This window comes from Typopeltis vanoorti, chromosome 17 (assembly GCF_054136105.1).
Source record: "Typopeltis vanoorti isolate ZY-2024b chromosome 17, IOZ_Tvanoo_1.0, whole genome shotgun sequence".
NCBI classification, from domain to species: Eukaryota; Metazoa; Arthropoda; class Arachnida; order Uropygi; family Thelyphonidae; genus Typopeltis; species Typopeltis vanoorti.
The window spans coordinates 67,578,116-67,596,876 of NC_143565.1; the positions used below are offsets into that span (position 1 = coordinate 67,578,116).

Genomic DNA, 18,761 nt, shown 5'->3' on the forward strand with positions numbered 1-18,761 from the left:
TTGTATCTCGTATGGTCACTTGTGGGAATATGCGGCCGAGCACACAGAATCTGTTGCATGCAGACATCAACATCTGTATGGTCATGGATTGTACAGAAACACACATCACAACGTAACGAATATAAGCAGCACACAGAATGGATGTAAATAAAACCACCACACGATTAATGAATCTGCCAAATTTACGATGACCACCGTTGTGCCTCTGGATAAAACAGTAGGATATAATTAATACCACCATCATAATACGATTAGTACAAATCACATGCATACGGTATATACGCATATGGTCGCTGGTGGGAAAATGATTCCTACCACGTGGATGGCACCTGGCTACTGACATCATGGGTTGGGCTGTTTATAGATATTGGGAATGATCTCACATAACAGGATGTATAACTAAGATGAAAAGCCAAACGGCTATTTTTTTCTGGCGAGGTTGATAAGGGGATAACAATCCCTCATTGTTTTTCATGCCGACGAACTGTCAGCGTATCCAAGCGTAAGTGACCACTTGGTAGTGCCACACTACGGCAACTCGTTGCAAAAGTGGAGCAAGATCCCTCACTGTTCTTGATATTTTCTCATAATGTAAAACACACAGCTCTTAGGAGTTGTAGTACTGTTTTACATTATGAGGAGAGGTCACTACCCAGACCAGTTTCAATCTTTTTTGAGGTCTCATCAGTGAGTAGCTAGACCTAGAATATCAGAGTTTAAGTGAAAAGAACTTACATACTTTTGCTATACGATTGCCAGAAAAGTGTGTCACTATATTATATTATAACATAGTATAACTAAGATGAAAAGCCAAACGGCTATTTTTTTCTGGCGAGGTTGATTAGTTAAGGGGATAACAATCCCTCATTGTTTTTCAGCCAGTAAGCGAAACTAAGATCGAAAACTACAATCTGTAACGTTTTATGCCGACGAACTGTCAGCGCATCCAAGCGTAAGTGACCACTTGGTAGTGCCTACGTTTTTTCTGGCGTAAGTGACCACTTGGTAGTGCCTATGCACGACCAAGTGGTCACTTACATTTGGATACGCTGACAGTTCGTCGGCATGAAAAGTTACAGATCGTAGTTTTCGATCTTAGTTTCGCTTACTGGCTGAAAAGCAATGAGGGATTGTTATCCCCTTAACATAACAGGATGTCTTAAATTTTTTTGCTGGTCATGGAAAATTCCTCAGTGAAATAAGACGATTCGTATTGGCCAGAAGTGTGTGTGGATGGGGGGGGGGGATTAATGGCTTTGGGATGTTCTGAATGAAATTTTTGGGTATATGCAAGGGATGGTTTGGACAGGACAAGGGATGTCATCCATGATGGAATCCATGGATGTCAAGTTCATATTCAGTATTATGATGAATGGAGTAGGATAAGAACATAAGGGCAAAAGGTAATGGATGTCAATTTTTCCCTCGTCTCACAACGCACTTACCGAATGGAACAGTTTACATGTCGCAGGTCGAATCAGAGCGTGCGTGAAGATAAAAGTTGTTGTGGTAATGGGGACAATATATAAAATATAAAAGTTTTTGTGGGTGGATGAATGGGGATTAAAGATAAACGTCGTTGTGAGCAGATGAACGAAGGCCTCAGCGACACGGTGCTGACATTCCCCATTCATTTTCCCATGGTACCAACAGCACTAAAAATGTTGTGGGGTGAGCTTAATGAGTGTGAGCAGATAAATGGGAATAACATATAAAACATAAAAGTTGCTGTAGGAAGATGAATGAGGATATCAGCCTGACGGTGCTGATATATTCATTCATTTGCCCACAGCAAATCGCAAACTGATACCTTTATTTGTTTAATAAAAATTAAAACTTTGTTCAGTGATGATGCACTTTTAATTGTCTAATTCCATCTTAATTATGTTTCCATATGTATTTGTAAAGGTTTATATATATGTAAAATGTTGTATGTGTATGCGAATGTAATATGTAAACATTGTATGCAAATATAATATGTATATGTAAATGTTGGTAATAACCACATACATTTAAAATATTACATAACTTAATTGTCTGTAGAATTACTTTAGGCATTTTACTAGTCCTTGGGCTTAGAGAGGTTGAGAAACACTGCCCCATGGAATACTGTTGCACAAATTAGAGCAGATGGGAATGGATACTAAACTGGTCATATGGATAAGAGAATGGCTCGTGGAGAGATACCAGAAAGTAGTGTATGGGAGAGCAGAGTCCAGGATGAGGCAGGTGATCAGTGGTGTGCCTCAGGGCTCTGTGCTTGGGCCGTTATTATTTAATTTGTACATACATGATATAGGAAATGGCTTGAAGGCAGATATTCAGTTGTTTGCTGATGATGCAAAGTTGGGTAGTGCAATAAAAAATTAAGCTGATGTTGAGAGTTTGCAGGATGAGTTAAATAAGGTGGCAAAATGGGCAAAAGGTAATGGATGTCAATTCAATGTGGAAAAGCGTAAAGTTATGCATTTTGGGATTAAAAGATTACCAGCTGTGCACCACATTGATGGAACAGTCCAAGAGATTGATGAGGCTAGAGACTTGGGGGTGTTGGTGGATAGGGAGATGAAGTTCAGAGGGCACATTGCTAAGGTGTCCAAGATTGCACATAGGATTACTTGGTTATTGAAGAACACACTAACATCCAGAGATAAAGAGGATATTATTCCCTTTTATAAGGCATTAATACTTCCACGTTTGGATTACTGTACTCAAGTCTGGTCACCTAAATTCCTTGGAGATGAGGAGGTTGTGGAGAGGGTTCAGAGGAGAGTGACTGAGTTGATGCTCCCTACATTGATAGATTGAGAACTTATGGATTGCAGAGGTTGGTTGATAGGCAGAGAAGAGGGGGGGGGGATATGATAGAAACATTTAAATTACTAAAAGGTTTTTATAAGGTTGATTCAGTAGAAATATTTCAGCTGTGTGATAGTGATGGAGGAACAAGAGATAATTCCTAGAAATTAAGGAAAAAGGTGGTTAACAAGGATGTGAGAACTAGATTTCTTGCTTAGAATGGTAAATGAGTGGAATGAATTCCTGACTCAGTTGTGAGTTCTTCGTCTGTAAATGAATTGAAGAAGAGGTATGATAGATGTTGTTTTGATAGTTTGTGTCTCCTGTGATGAGTCTGCTGACTCCATGGAGATACCTGTAATAATAATAATGACATATCACCACACATCTTAAGGGAATTGGCAGTAGCATTGGCATGCCTGTTTAATAAAAGTCTTGCAACAACATAGGTTCCAAGGGAGTGGAAGGAGGGAAAATTGTTCCACTGCATAAAGGTGGTGATAAGTCTGTAGCTTCAAATTATAGGCCAGTCTGTATATCTGAGTCTGTGGTGAAGGTACTGGAGAGATTGGTGAGAAGTAAGATACAGACATGGGTTGATAACAGCAATATTCTCTGTGGTTATCAGCATGGGTTTGTTAAGGGTAGACAAGGTGACAAATACCTTGGTCAGGGTAGATCAGCATATGCAGTGTAAGATTTTGAAATTTGGTAAGCAATGATGGGATATAAAGCATACACTTGGTAGGGAAACTTTAACACGTTCGCTGCCACGCTACTTTGGCATGGTCTGTTCCCCTACGCCGAGCAGTTTTACTTCTTCAAGGTCAGTACGATAATCTCGTTACCGGAGGTAAACGTCCTACGAGTATACTCGTAGTTGGCTTGTACAGAGCATATACGGTCTATGAGAATACACAGTTTTGATGCTAGCCCCACAAGCCAAGCATTTTCACTTCTTCAAGGTCACTACAATAATCTCGTTCCCGGCGGTAAGCGTCATACGAGTATACTCGTAGCTGGCTTGTGAAGCAGGTTTACCCACTACGAGTATACTCGTAGTTGGCAGCGAACGTGTTAAAGGAGGTAGAAGAGATGAGAGATATGGAAGTTGTGGTGGACAAGGACCTGAAATTCAGGGCCATATTGTACAATTGTGAACACATCACATTCGATATTGGTAATGATGCAGAGGACCCTGACATGCAGAAATAGAGAGGTTATGAATGCCATTATATAATCCATAGGAGGCCTTGATCAGGATTCATATGGATTATTATGCACAGATTTGGATAATTTGGTGCACAGAAGATTCACAAAGGTGGTCAGTGATCTTTGGAGTACGAAGACAGATTGAGAGAATGTAAGTTGCAGAGCCTGGTGAATAGGAGGAAGGTGGGGGGGATATGATTGAGACATATAAGCTAGTGAGGGTTTGTTATTGGATCGACATGGAAGAGATTTTTCATATTGGGGGGGGGGTAGAACCAGAGGCCATTGCTGGAAACTGTGAGCAGATGAGTGAGGAGTAGGTTCTTTGCATGGAAAATGGTTGATGAGCCAAATATATTGCCATTGCCTGATTGTGTTGTGGGTGTAGACACATTGAATCGTTTTAAAGCACAGTTGGATGAGCATTGGGCCTGTGTGGTCAATAGTGTGCATCTCCCATGATGAGTCTCTGACTCCATTGAGATCAAATGTTAATAATAGTAATATAATACTAGCCAATATACCAATATTATATTTGATGCTCCTATTCTGGTCTTTGAGAACACAAACTGAGTTTTTTAATTCTTTCTTTCATTGTTGAATCCTCTTTAGTTACCTAGTGTTTATATACAAATACTAAATACTGTAAACATTTTAAAGCTACAATTATTCATACACCCTAAATGAAGTTTTATTGATAATAGTTCTGGATTCAGAATTAATAGCACAGTTGATAATTTTGTTTCACTTCTTTTGGAAAATAATTTAAAAATTAATAATTCACAATTTTGCAAAGACTACTGCTATTTATGTAGTAGTATTATTTACAAAAATAATTATAATGAATAGATGTATGAAACGTATAAATGTATGAGATGTATTGAATAGTATGAATAGTATATCCAAAATTATTCCTTCCTTATATTCTTTATGTATCTATGTCTTTAAAACATCAGTAATGCCCTAAAAATTGAGTCAAAAAGCCAATGACATCATAAAAGGAGTACTCCTAAAGAAAATAGGCAAATAGCCATAAAGATTAATAATTATAATGAATGATTCTTTTTGAAATTTTTCTCTGCATTTAAAGTCTGTATAACTATTTTTCTTTTTCTTTCCAGAACATGCATCTGCCTTGCTTCGTGGTCCTGAGTGTACAGTTAAAGCCAGTAAAATTTCATATTTTAAGGACCCCACGTCTAGCAATGCTGAAATTTCAAGTGACAAATCATCCAAGTGCTTCATTTTAACAGTTCAGTTACCACAGAGTGAGGCAGAATGTTTGGGTATGCACTCTTTAATTGCTATTCATTATTGTTTATTTAGTCAGAAGCTTCATTGAGTAAGCCAGTTTAATGCTGTTGTTCTAGTATTTCTAGATCTCGCTTTCTCTCTATTTCTGGCATGCATGTTTGTTTGCACATATACACACACATGTTCATGCCTGACAAGTTAGCACATTTTAAAGAATAAAGAAATTATTAATGTAGGCTTTATTTCATTTAAAAAAATTCTTACATGGATATTATATATCCATTTTTATATTCTAAATGGATATTATATATCCATTTAGATCTTATAGTGAGATTAAAATTTTCCTGATTGTCTATGAAAATATAATGTTTATCATAGGAGTTGCCTTGGTTTGCACAACTTAAAAGACATGAATTCAGCCCAAGCCCATATATGCTCGGGTCTCTTTTTATGCATATTTGAAGTTATGTGGTGCACGCCCACAGATACGAGACCTTTCGACATTTCTGCGCATGTCAACAGAAGGAGAATCCATTTCGATAATAGGGTAATCCAGCTGAAACACTTCACAAATCCTGAAATTTTCATGGAACACCTCAGTTATTTTGTAATGTATTCATTAATAATTAATTGTTAATTTAGCTGATTTTTTATTATTAATTAATAATTAATTAAATTTGGCCCAATGGAGAGAAAAAAGCACCAGAGAAAAGCAATTTCTTTGGAAATGAAAATTGCAATTTTAGATCACTTAGCAAAAGGATAGGGATCTACAGCAATTGGTAAACATTTTAATTTAGGCGAATATACTATAAGAGCAATTAAAAAGAATGAAGTTGCAATAAGAAAATCTGTCATTTCTGGCACAAAACTAAGTGCCAAATTATCATCATACTCAAGAGATGCTTTATTAGAAAAAATGGAACGAGCGCTCGTCATTTGAATTGAAGAATTAACTCAAAGAAGAATTGCTATAAGCGGTTATTTAATTAAACAAAAAGCTCTTCGGTTTTATGAACAGAAGCAATTGGAGCCATCTACTTCCGCTTCCCAGGCAGATAAAGAATTTTCGGGTTTTTAAAAAGGAATGCACTTCATAACATGAAGATTGCATGCAAGGTTGCAGCAGCAGATGAAGAAGCAGCCAAAAATTTTCAAGAGAAGTTAGCCAAAATTATTGAAGATGGTGGATATTGTCCTGATCAAGTTTAACACTGACAAAACAGGATTGTTTTGAAAGAAAATGCGTGATCAAACTTACATTGCAAAGTTTGAGAAAAAAACAAATGGGTTTAAAGCAAGCAAAGATCCAGCAACGTTGTTACTTTGTAGCAATGCAACAGGAGATCGAAAGTTGAAACCCCTCCTAGTAAATCGATTTCTAAGACCACATGCTCTAAAAGGCAAAGATCTAAAACAACTGCTGGTACATTGGATGGCTAATACAAATGCCTGTGTAACAACTGCTATTCACTGAATGGTTCAATAAATGCTTTGTGCCAGAAGTGGAAACATACATAAAGCAAAAAGCTCTTGATTTTAAAGTTTTATTAATTGTTGACAATGCACCAAGTCATCCACATTTAGAACATCCAAATATGTAGGTAGTGTTTTTTCCACCCAATACAACAAGCATTATTCAGCCATTAGATCAAGGCATAATTGCTATTTTTAAAAAATATTACGTTAAGCACACTTTTCAATTTATATTGGATAAACTAGAAAATGAATCATTAACAGAAACTGATGTTTGGAAAAAATTTCTATTTTGGACTGCTTAAATCATGTTGCATCTGCTATTGCTGAAATAAGATCACAAACTTTAAATGCTTGCTGGAAAGCAGCTTCGCATGGATGTATTGCAAACAGTGCAACCATCCAAACATCTACATTATCAGCTGAAATCATTACATTGGCACATGAAATTGGTGGAGAAGGTTTTGATACATTTAGCCAGAACGATATAGATGAATTGCTTGTGGATAATGCCTTAAGTGACTATGATATTATTGGATATCAATTAACTTTAGATATCGTCGAAGATCCAGAAAACGATAGTGAAGTGAAAGAAAAACCTGCCCCCCCCCTCACTGCAAATATAATTTGAGAAGGTCTTGAACTGTGCAATAAATTGGAAAATTATTTTCTTGTTAATGACACAAATTCTGAACGAGCCTTTAAATTCTAATGTGAGCTGAAGAACTGTATGTCTGGATATTGCGAGCTGTATAAAAAATTAATGAAATCATCATCGCAAAGTTTATTCACTGATTGCATTATGAGAAGAAAAAAATCACCGCAGAACGAGGGTGAAGCTAATTCTGTTTGTGAAGAACCATTGCCTCTACCGTACAGATCTGATGCCCTGACTATCTCTTCTGGTGATGAAAGTGATTTTACATCAGTTCGCAATTGTTGCCGAATATTGTCTAATAGCGATGATAATTCTGATGACAAAATGTTAAAAGAAAAGGTTACTTTTCAATAAAATCAAATGAATAAAGCTTTAAAACATTAAAAGAAAAGGTTACTTTTCAATAAAATCAAATGAATAAAGCTTTAAAACAAACTTAGGTATTCTTATTTTCCTGAATTTTCATAAACTTTTGTTATGTGATTTTAGGTTTATTTTAATTCATTGTTTTGGTTTTATGCAGTTTTAGAAAATTATGGAACATATCCCTGATTTTTCAACGTAAGTTATTTCTTTTCTGTGCGATTTTTATATGCGGTTTTCTGTGGAACGTATCTACCACATATAAAGAGACCCGACTGTTTTTTTCTTTTTATTAGTTTATTTAGGTTTCATTATCAAACTGTTTGGTTCACATCAAAGAGCAGGAAGAAACCTAAGAAGACAAAAATTCTCTCTCTAACCATAGCAGTCATCTCATGTCAGAAAATTATATTTTTCATTACTGAACTGTTGATAATGTGTATATATAAATTGTTAAAATGAAGAATCAAATGATTCTTTTTTACAAAAGCAAGTAAATATGAAAAGGATATTATTTATCCATTCAGATCTTATAGCCAGATTAAAATTTTCCTGAGAGCTTATGAGAATATAACTTTTAGCATACTTTGGTTTGCAGTACTTAAAAGACATGAATGCCAGAATGAAGCCTTTAGCTCTTTCTTTTAAATATTTTAAATTTTGACTCAGCCCAACAAAGTTTCATTAAAAATGTTTCTGTGGTCTTTATGGATATAACAGGCATAAATTTCTTTTTGAAACAATCTTTTTTATTGAACCTATATTACAGCTCTTGAAATAGTAAAGGTAAAAAATCATATATATCAGTGCCATCATGTGCCCTTTTAGGTTGGGTATGCTATCGTGTGGCTTATGCAACCTGCACTACAAAATTCATGTCAGTTTGGCTGTATGATTGAATTTTATTGATGTATGAAAGTTTTAAGAGTGCATAGCACATCAATGCTCATCTCAATTGATCCAATGCAATTAATTGTAGGATAACTTTGAATACTTCTATTTCTCAGTTTATATAATTGAAAGCATAAAAGTCAAATGAACAACAGCTCTGCTTCACATGTGTGTGCATTTACGTGAGATGCACGAAGGGTTAGTGTTTCATGGTGAGATTAGATTATCATTGGCAAATACTAAAGTGAGACATGGATAATTTGAATTTAATATGATTTTTAAATACAGTCATGTAATACGCACAGAAATTGGAAAAAGTAATCACTTGGGAAATTATTATTTTTCCGGATTAAATCAAAGAAAGACTGAAAATAATTTGTTTTACTTACTTATTATACACTGGTTCCAACCTCATTCGACTATAATCATACGATCTGCAAAACCTCTCGCAGAAAATGGGACATTCAGTACATCATTGACACTGTTTCCCATTGTAAATATGGGCAAAAAATGTGATCATGTGAATAATGAATAACAGTGCAGATAACGTGCACCATTGTCTTACACCCAATTTAACATCATACCATCTTCTTGCACCTCTTTCAATTCTAACTGCTGATTTAAAACTCAAATATAGATTATATAAAGGATATAATCTATAATATAATATAGTTGTATAATGTAATATCCCTTTAACACCATATAGTTGTAGCAGTTTGAATGTCTTTTCTCTTATACCTTGTCATATGCCTTTTCTAGATATCGTCATCATCAAATTCCTGCCATGTACCCTCATGGGGTGTACAGGATATGATAGTACTACATGAAAAATTTACATCACTACTAACTTCCTATGTACAATTTTCCTCCAAATCATTCTGTTAAATGACGTCATCATCATCATCAAATTCATGCCATGTACCCTCAAGGGGTGTACAGGATATGATAGTACTACATGAAAAAAATTACATCATTACTAACTTCCTATCTACAATTTTCCTCCAAATCAGTCTGTTACTTGTCAAGACTCCAACATTATCAGATCTTATATTTCTATTGTCTAAAAAACTTTGTACCGTATCAATCCACCTATATCTTCGTCTTCCTCTGGGTCGTTTTGCTGCCAACCTGGCAGAGAACACTTGTTTTGCTAATCTTTCCTCTCCCATTCTATTTAAGTGACCATACCACCTGAGATTAGCTCTGCTAACGCATTCCTAGATGCTGACAATGTCAAGTTCTTTCCTAATATCCTCGTTTTTAATATGATATTGCCATTGATGCCATCTGTTCATGCCTCTAATCTTTCTCAGGACTCTCATATCTGTGGTCTCTAGTCTTTGGTCAAGTGTTTTACTTTTGACCCAGCTCTCAGATCCATAAGTTAAAACTGGTTTGAACACTGTCTTGTATACAGCTAATTTAGTGTTCCGACTAATTTCTCTCTTATTCCATATGAATTTATTCAATTGACTTCCCGACATACCAGCTTTGCTGATTCTGTTGTCTATTTCCATATTTAATTTATTTACCATTTTCACTAAAAATCGTGCCTAAGTAGCTGAAATGTTTTACTTGTTCCACAGGTTCTCCATTCACAACGCACTTGACATTTTCAACGATTCTGCCTATTTTCATCGTCTTTGTCTTTTTATTGCTGACCTTCATACCATATCTATTACAACAGTTATTCAATTTAGTCAGAGAATCTTGCAGACTTGTAGAAGATTTATTTAGAAGTATAACATCATCCGCATAAAGCAAAGAGCTGACATTAACATCTCCAATTTTGATATCATGTTTAATACCACATTCCTTCATAATGTGATCCATATAGATAATGAATAACAGAGGGGATAATGTACAACCTTGTCTCACACCAGATTTAACATTAAACCATCTTCCTGTACTTCCTTCAATTCTAACTGCTGACTTACAACTCAAATAAAGACTAAGTATTGCTTGATATAATGCCCCATTGACACCATATAACTGCAGCGTATTGAATAGCTTCTCTCTTGGCACCTTGTCATATGCCTTTTCCAAATCGACAAAACTTAAATACAGATCTTTGTTATATTCCCATGCTTTCTCGACTATTTGTCGTAAAGTGAAGATCTGATCCTGACCTCTATTTGGCCTGAAATCAGCTTGTTCTTCACCAAGCTTTTCTTCTACAATTCTTCTCAATCGTTTCTCAAGTATACTTGCATATATCTTTCCAAGAACACTCAGTAGGGAAATACCTCTGTAATTCTCACATTCAGTTTTATTTCCCTTTTTATATATGGGTACTATGAGAACTCTACTCCAATAATCAGGAATTCGTCCCTCTGTCCAGGCTTTCTGAACTATGCAGTGCAGCGACTGCAAGACTTTTATACCACCATACTTCAGCATTTCCGGTCGAATATCATCTACTCCTGCAGCCTTTTCACACTTCAAGCCTTTAATGGCTTTTTCTACTTTAAGTATGGATATGTATTCCTGACTGCATGCCTGCTCAGTATTTTTTATCACTGTGCTGTCATCACTGCTTGTTTCATTTAGCAGTTTTTCAAAGTAATTACTCCATACTTCAAGGATATCTTTTTCTCCTGTTTTCATGTCACCTTTATCATCTCTGACTCCGCTTACAGCACTCTTTCCTCCATTCATAAGCTTCTTCAACAACCTTCAGAATATTTTGCCACCTTGATATTTATTTTCTATATTCTTGCCAAAGTCCTCCCATGACTTTTGTTTAGCTAATTTTACACACTGTTTAGCTTTCTTACATTTGTCTCTATATTCCGTAAGAGTAAAAGCTGACCTATTGCCAGGAACTTTTGATATGCATTCTTCTTTTCCTTCACTGCCTCTTTAACTTCCTGTGTCCAACAGGAAATTAAAGAGGCAGTGATTTGATTTTTTTATCCTTGCACACAACCTCACCACATGCCTCTCTGGCAGAATCAATCAATCTTTTCTTCAGAGTTTGCCACCGAATCTCCAAGGTTTGATTCCTGTTCTCAAACTCTTTCATTTTTTCTTCAATAATCTTTGTGTATTTTAGTCTACAGTTCACATCTGAGAGCTGCTCAACTTTTATTCGCTTTAGAACTTTCTTACATGTATTTCTTTTCAATATGAAATTCAATTTTATCTTGCTCAAGACTAAATAGTGATCACTTCCAATTTCAAATCCTCTGTACACTCTGTTGTCTTGCACCAAGGAGTAAACATCACTATCAACAATAACATAGTCAATGAGACTTTTCTTATTCCTAGCCTCTTCTCTACATGTGAATTTGTGCGCATTTTTATGTTGGAACATGGTGTTAGTAATAACCAGTACATATCCTGAGCAGAAATCCAACAGATATTTGCCATTATTATTAGGTTTGCTCTTTTCTCCAAATTTTCCCAAAATATTTTTGTATGTCTCACAATCATTTCCTACTCTGCTATTTAGATCCCCAACAAGGACCAACTTTTCCTTTTTCATTGTGTCAGTTGCTTTTTCTAAAGCCTCAAAAAATTGCTCCACTTCTACCTTAGTAAAACCTTCTGTGGGACCATAGGCACAAATAAGTCTCATTGTCCAGTTCCCCATTCTCATATTTGCCCACATTACTCTACTTGAGACTGACTGCCATTCAAGAAGATTAGCCTCGTATTTTGTGTTGAATACGAGTATGGCTACTCCTTCTTTTCCTTGATTGTCATTGCCTGAATATAACATTTTGTATTTATTTCTCAGAAAGATATCACCAGTTTTGGTCTTTTTTGTTTCAGTCACCCCTATTATGTCAATCTGGTACTTATCTAATTCCTCAGCTAGCTCCATTTGTTTGCCATTCAAGCTTCTTACGTTGATAGTACCGAACTTTAACTCTGGTGATGTTGAGTTGGGGTTTGTTTTCAGATTTGTTCCAGTAGCTGACTTTTCGTTGTTTGCCCTGGTTCCCTGGCAAAAACAACAGGGGCCTTGTTTAACCGTGCGACCCCAGCTGGCATGAAATTTTGTCATGTTGTACCATCATTTTTTATTTTGGTTTAACCAATAAGAATACAATTTGGTTGGCTAAATCCCAAATTGCCAGCTCATCCTCGTTCATTCAGTATCAAAGTAGATACCCAACAGGGTGCACCACGAGAAGGTGAGGATTGGACATTAGGTCAGAAGCCCTGGTCAGTTCTCCGCATTCCTTTAAAGGCTATGTGGAGGTCTCCTCTCAGTTATACAGCTTTGACCCTTAAGCACCCCTGTTAAATGTCAAGACTCCAATATTATCAGGTCTTATATTTCTATCATCTAAGGCACTTTGTACCGTATCATTCCACTTATATCTTGGTTTTACTCTGGGTCGTTTTCCTGCCAACCTGGCAGAGAACACTTGCTTTGCTAATCTATCCTCTCCCATTTTTCTTAAGTGACTATACCACCTGAGATTAGCTCTGCTTACACATTCCTGGATGCTGACTATATCAAGTTCTTTCCTGATATCCTCATTTTTAATATGATATTGCCATCGATGCCATCTGTTCATGTCCCTAATCTTTCTCAGGACTCTTATATCTGCAGTCTCTAATCTTTGGTCAAGCGTTTTACTTCTGATCCAGCTCTCAGATCCATAAGTTAAAACTGGTTTGAACACTCTCTTGTATGCTGCTAATTTAGTGTTCTGACTAATTTCTCTCTTATTCCATATGAATTTATTCAACTGACTTCCTTCCATACCAGCTTTGTTGATTATTTCCATATTTAATTTACCATCTTCACAAAAAATCGTGCATAAGTAGCTGAAATGTTTTACTTGTTCTTGTTTTACTTTTCTAGATCTCATCATCATCATCATCATCATTTTCCTGCCATGTACCCTCAACAGGTGTACAGGATATGATAGTACTGCATGAAAAAAAATTACATTATTATTAATTTCCTATCTACAATTTTCTTCCAAATCAGTCTGTTACTTGTCAAGACTCCAACATTATCAGATCTTATATTTCTATCGTCTAAAGAACTTTGTACCGTGTCAATCCACCTATATCTTGGTCTTCCTCTGGGTCGTTTTGCTGCCAACCTGGCAGAGAACACTTGTTTTGCTAATCTCTCTTCGCCCATTCTGTTTAAGTGACCATACCACCTGAGATTAGCTCTGCTAACGCATTCCTGGATGCTGACAATGTTAAGTATTTTCCTAATATCCTCGTTTTTAATATGATATTGCCATTGATGTCATCTGTTCACGCCTATAATCTTTCTCAGGACTCTCATTTCTGTGGTCTCTAGTCTTTGGTCAAGTGTTTTACTTCTGACCCAGCTCTCAGATCCATAAGTTAAAACTGGTTTGAACACTGTCTTGTATACAGCTAATTTAGTGTTCCGACTAATTTCTCTCTTATTCCATATGAATGTATTCAATAGACTTCCCACCATACCAGCTTTGCTGATTCTGTTGTCTATTTCTATATTTAATTTACCATCTTCAGTAAAAATCGTGCCTAAATAGCTGAAATGTTTTACTTGTTCTCCATTCACAACACAGTTGACATTTTTAATGATTCTGCCTATTTTCATTGTCTTTGTCTTTTTATTGCTGACCTTCATACCATATCTATTACAACAGCTATTCAATTTAGTCAGAGAATCTTGCAGACTTGTAGCAGATTTATTTAGAAGTATAACATCATCCGCATAAAGCAAAGAGCTGACATTAACATCTCCAATTTTGATATCATGTTTAATTCTATTTTCCTTCATAATGTGATCCTTATAGATAATGAATAACAGAGGGGATAATGTACATCCTTGTCTCACACCAGATTTAACATTAAACCATCTTCCTGTACTTCCTTCAATTCTAACTGCTGACTTACAACTCAAATAAAGACTAAGTATTGCTTGATATAATGCCCCATTGACACCATATAACTGCAGCATATTGAATAGCTTCTCTCTTGGCCTTGTCATATACCTTTTCCAGATCAACAAAACTTAAATACAGATCTTTGTTATATTTCCATGCTTTCTCGACTATTTGTCGTAAAGTGAAGATCTGATCCTGACAGCCTCTATTTGGCCTGAATCCAGCTTGTTCTTCACCAAGCTTTTCTTTCACAATTCTTCTGAACCGTTTCTCAAGTATACTTGCATAGATCTTGCCAGGAACACTCAGTAGGGAAGTACCTCTGTAATTCTCACATGCAGTTTTATTTCCTTTTTTATATATGGGTACTATGAGAGCTCTACTCCAATCATCGGGAATTTGTGTGTGTGTGTGTGTGTGTGTGTTGAAAAGGAAGTGTGCACAGGCAGTTAGTATACTGGTGTCCAAAACATAAGGACGACCACTATTTCTGAAGATTATAACCACAAATTCAGATGAATCAGTTTTAGGAAATTTGTATAACTGACGATTTCGAGTAGAAAGCAGGTACACATTTAGATTTTTGAATTGAGTGCAAAGGGGGTCGTGGTAGCACTCAATAGGTAAAAGGCTGCGCAAAGCAAATTGTGTTTGAAGGATGCTCCTTTCATGAAGGAATAAAGTTGTGGATGTCTTGTAATGTTTCAAAGACATCATCTTCTGATTTCCCATGGGAAATAATTATTGGAAAACTTGAAGAAGGCTGCAGAATTACTGATATTGCCAGAAAGTTTGGAAATTCACATAACATTGTACCAGCTCTGGCAGCTCTGGAATGTGTTCTGGACATTTGCTAAGAGATCACCCTCACTCAGCCATATAGCATGAAAACAGATTTTTGGTTATATCAGCTGAACATAATTGTTTAGCTCATGCCCCACAGCAGATTAGCTTGTAAGTTAACTCCATTCAAGCACAGGTATGCAGATATCTTGATAAACTGTGGTAAGATGTCTGTGAAGGGATAGATATGGTGGTGCTGGGGTTATGGCATGGGAAGGCATTATGTTTAATCAGCACACCAACAAGTAGGCCTATACACCTGAAGGCTGTAGTCTGTGTCCCTTTATCGATAGCTCATTGTAGAGTATGTTTATGCTGTTGTATCCATGAAAATTGGATTATACACTAATGGACTAATGTACTCTTTACTGATGAGAGTTGTTTTAATCTTTCTTCTGATTCTAGACACCACTTGATCTCGTGAAGGTAGTACTGCTTACCATCACGAGAAGGGATAGATACACTGGTGCTGGGGGTCATGGCATGAGAAGGCATTATGCTTAATCAACACACCGAGCTAGAAGTGCTGGGAAAAGGGACTACAACTAGTGAACAATATTGCAATGAAGTTCTTCAATGTCACGTTTGATTGTTCCATGGTGGTAGGTGAAGAACTCATTTTTATGAATGACAGTGAAATACCACATCATCATAGACATGCAGTAGAGATGCTTCTGGAGATATTAATTGAATCGAGTGACTAGCATGCTCCTTATAAGTCCTTATCCTTGCTCTGAAAGAGAAGTGGGCCAGTTTGTCTCAAGAACTATGGAATCACTTGGTGCTAAGCATAGTACGATGTTTTGAGAGCTGAATCACAGGTTGGGGTGGACATATTCCATACTGAAATGTCTCTTTGCCTAGTTTTCTATAATCACTGTGCATTATTTCCTTAACTATGTCCTTAGGAAATTTGTAATGTTTGCCAAAAACGTATTGCAATTTAATTTGTACGAAATTTATAACAAATGTATGCGACATTGAGTTCACTGCTATCTCTTCACTGGATGAAGAAACGCAGGTGCATGAAGAAGAAGTATTAGAGCTGTTGCACAAACTGCATAAGAATTCAGCAATAGGAACTGATGGGATATCAGCACAGGTGCTAAAAGGTTGTTTAGCTGATCTGGCTATTCCTTTGACCATGCTATATAATTTGAGTCTCAGAACAGGAAAGATTTTGCAGGAATGGAAAGAATGTATGGTAATCCCATTACATAAGGGTGGTGGAAAGACCACTATATCCAAATATCGACCGATCAGTATCTCAGGAGTGGTGAAGATTTTGGAAATATTGATTACGGCTCGCCTTCAGAAATGGGTTGACACTGAATCTCTCCTTTGCAATGAACAGCATGGGTTTATTAAGGGAGGGCATGTTTTAGCAACCTGTCTAGTTCAATAGACTACTATTGAACTAGACAAGGGGAATGGATAGGTAAATATGACTTTTCCATTGCTTCCACCTTAGTATCACCACCTCTGAGTCTGCCTCCCACTGACAAAACCTCAATAAAGGCCGAAACTGGTCTGGGTAGTGGCCCTTTCTTTAATGAATAGCATTATACATGTCTGCAAGGAGATGTGCTTTGCATTATGGGAGATACCAAGACAAGTAGTGATGAGAGCTTAGTACACCTTTACCACAAGTTGCCTCAGTCCTGAAGATACTTCAGGCACAAAGTTTGTTTGCTTACATTTGGATAAAAGATTAAACTAAATTTATTATAGTCTAACCAAGTGTGAAAAACTTCCAACATCTCTCTCTAAATCCAGAGTAATTTAATAATAAAGTGAGACACCTTTTGGCAACTTGTATAGGTAAATGACTTCTCCATTGCTTCCACCTTAGTATCACCACCTCTGGGTAGTGGCCCTTCCCTTAATGCATAGCATTATACATGTCCGCAAAGAGATGTGCTTTGTGTTATGGGAAATACCAAGACAAGTAGTGATGAGAGCTTAGTACACCTTTATCACGAGTTGCCTCAGTCCTGAAGATACTTCAGGTGCAAATTTTGTTTGCTTACACTTGGATAAAGGATTAAACTAAATTTATTATAGTGTAAATTAGATAAGTACCAGATCGACATAATAGGGGTGACTGAAACAAAAAATACCAAAACTGGTGAGATCTTTCTGAGCAATAAATGTAATTTTTTTCATGTAGTACTATCATATCCTGTACACCCCTTGAGGGTACATGGCAGGAATTTGATGATGATGATGATGATGATGATATTATTATAGTGTAACCAAGTGGGAAAAAACTTCCAACATCTTTCTCTAAATCCATAGTAATTTAATAATAAGGTGAGACACCTTTTGGCAACTCATATAGGTAAATATGACTTCTCCATTGCTTTCACCTTAGTATCACCACCTCTGGGCTGGCTCCCACTGAGGAGACCTTAATAATGGTCGAAACTGGTCTGGGTAGTGGCCCAGATGCAATACATTATACATTTCCACAAGGAGATGTGCTTTGCATTATGGGAGATACCAAGACAAGTAGTCATGAGAGCTTGGTCCACCTTTGCCACGAGTTGCCTCAGTCCTGAAGATACTTCAGGCACAAACTTTGCTTACACTTGGATAAAGGATTAAACTAAATTTATTATGGAATGGATACACCATGATACTTTTGGATTTTGCTAAGGCTTTTGACAGAATACAACATGGAAGACTGTTGCATAAATTGGAGAATATGGGTTTGGATTATAGAATGTTAGCATGGATAAGGATGACTGACTGACAGATATCAAAAGTGGTATATGGGGGATGTAAGTCTGCAAGATATAAGGTAACTATACTCCTTTTCAGGTTATCTTGGAAGTAAAGAAATATACTACAAGCCGTACCACTTCCAAAGGTAGCAGGATATTAGTTTGCTGTTACTATGGCAAGATTTCATCAGAGACCACATGATAGATAATTGCATTTTTCAAAATAAGTTCCCTGTAACAATTTAATGGTATGAAACATAATTCTAGCATCTGCAAGTAAGGAAGTAGTAAAATAAGCATATACAAAGTACCACACGATGTAATAATGTAAAAAATTTAAGGAACTATTTTATGCAGCGTAAGCCTATAGTATGAATGGCAAGAAAAGCCGGAAATGTAGATTATTCCACGATAACCTGAAAAAGAATATAGTAGTGTGCCACAAGGATCAATCATTGGTCCACTTTTATTCAATCTGTACATTAATGATATTGGAAAGGATTTGCAGCTATTTCCTTATGATGCAAAGATAGGTAGGGTAATCAGGAATGCTGCTGATATGCAGTACTTGCAGAATGAAGATGGATGACAGTTCAATATCAGTAAATGCAGAATCATTCACTTTGGCATGATTAGATATCCAGTGTCATATTATATTGGTAGGATTATGCTTGAAGAAACTGA

At 36.4% G+C, this 18,761-nt stretch overlaps 1 protein-coding gene across 1 annotated transcript in view; it reads left to right on the plus strand.

Moving 5' to 3' along the window:
* The window catches only part of Vps13B (vacuolar protein sorting 13B), a 1,316,993-nt gene that overhangs the window by 246,109 nt on the left and 1,052,123 nt on the right, over positions 1 to 18,761 (plus strand). The window contains exon 12 of the mRNA XM_090406926.1: positions 5,133 to 5,297. Within this exon, the coding sequence (XP_090263052.1) occupies positions 5,133 to 5,297 (165 nt within the window). The remainder of the gene's footprint in view (positions 1 to 5,132; positions 5,298 to 18,761) is intronic.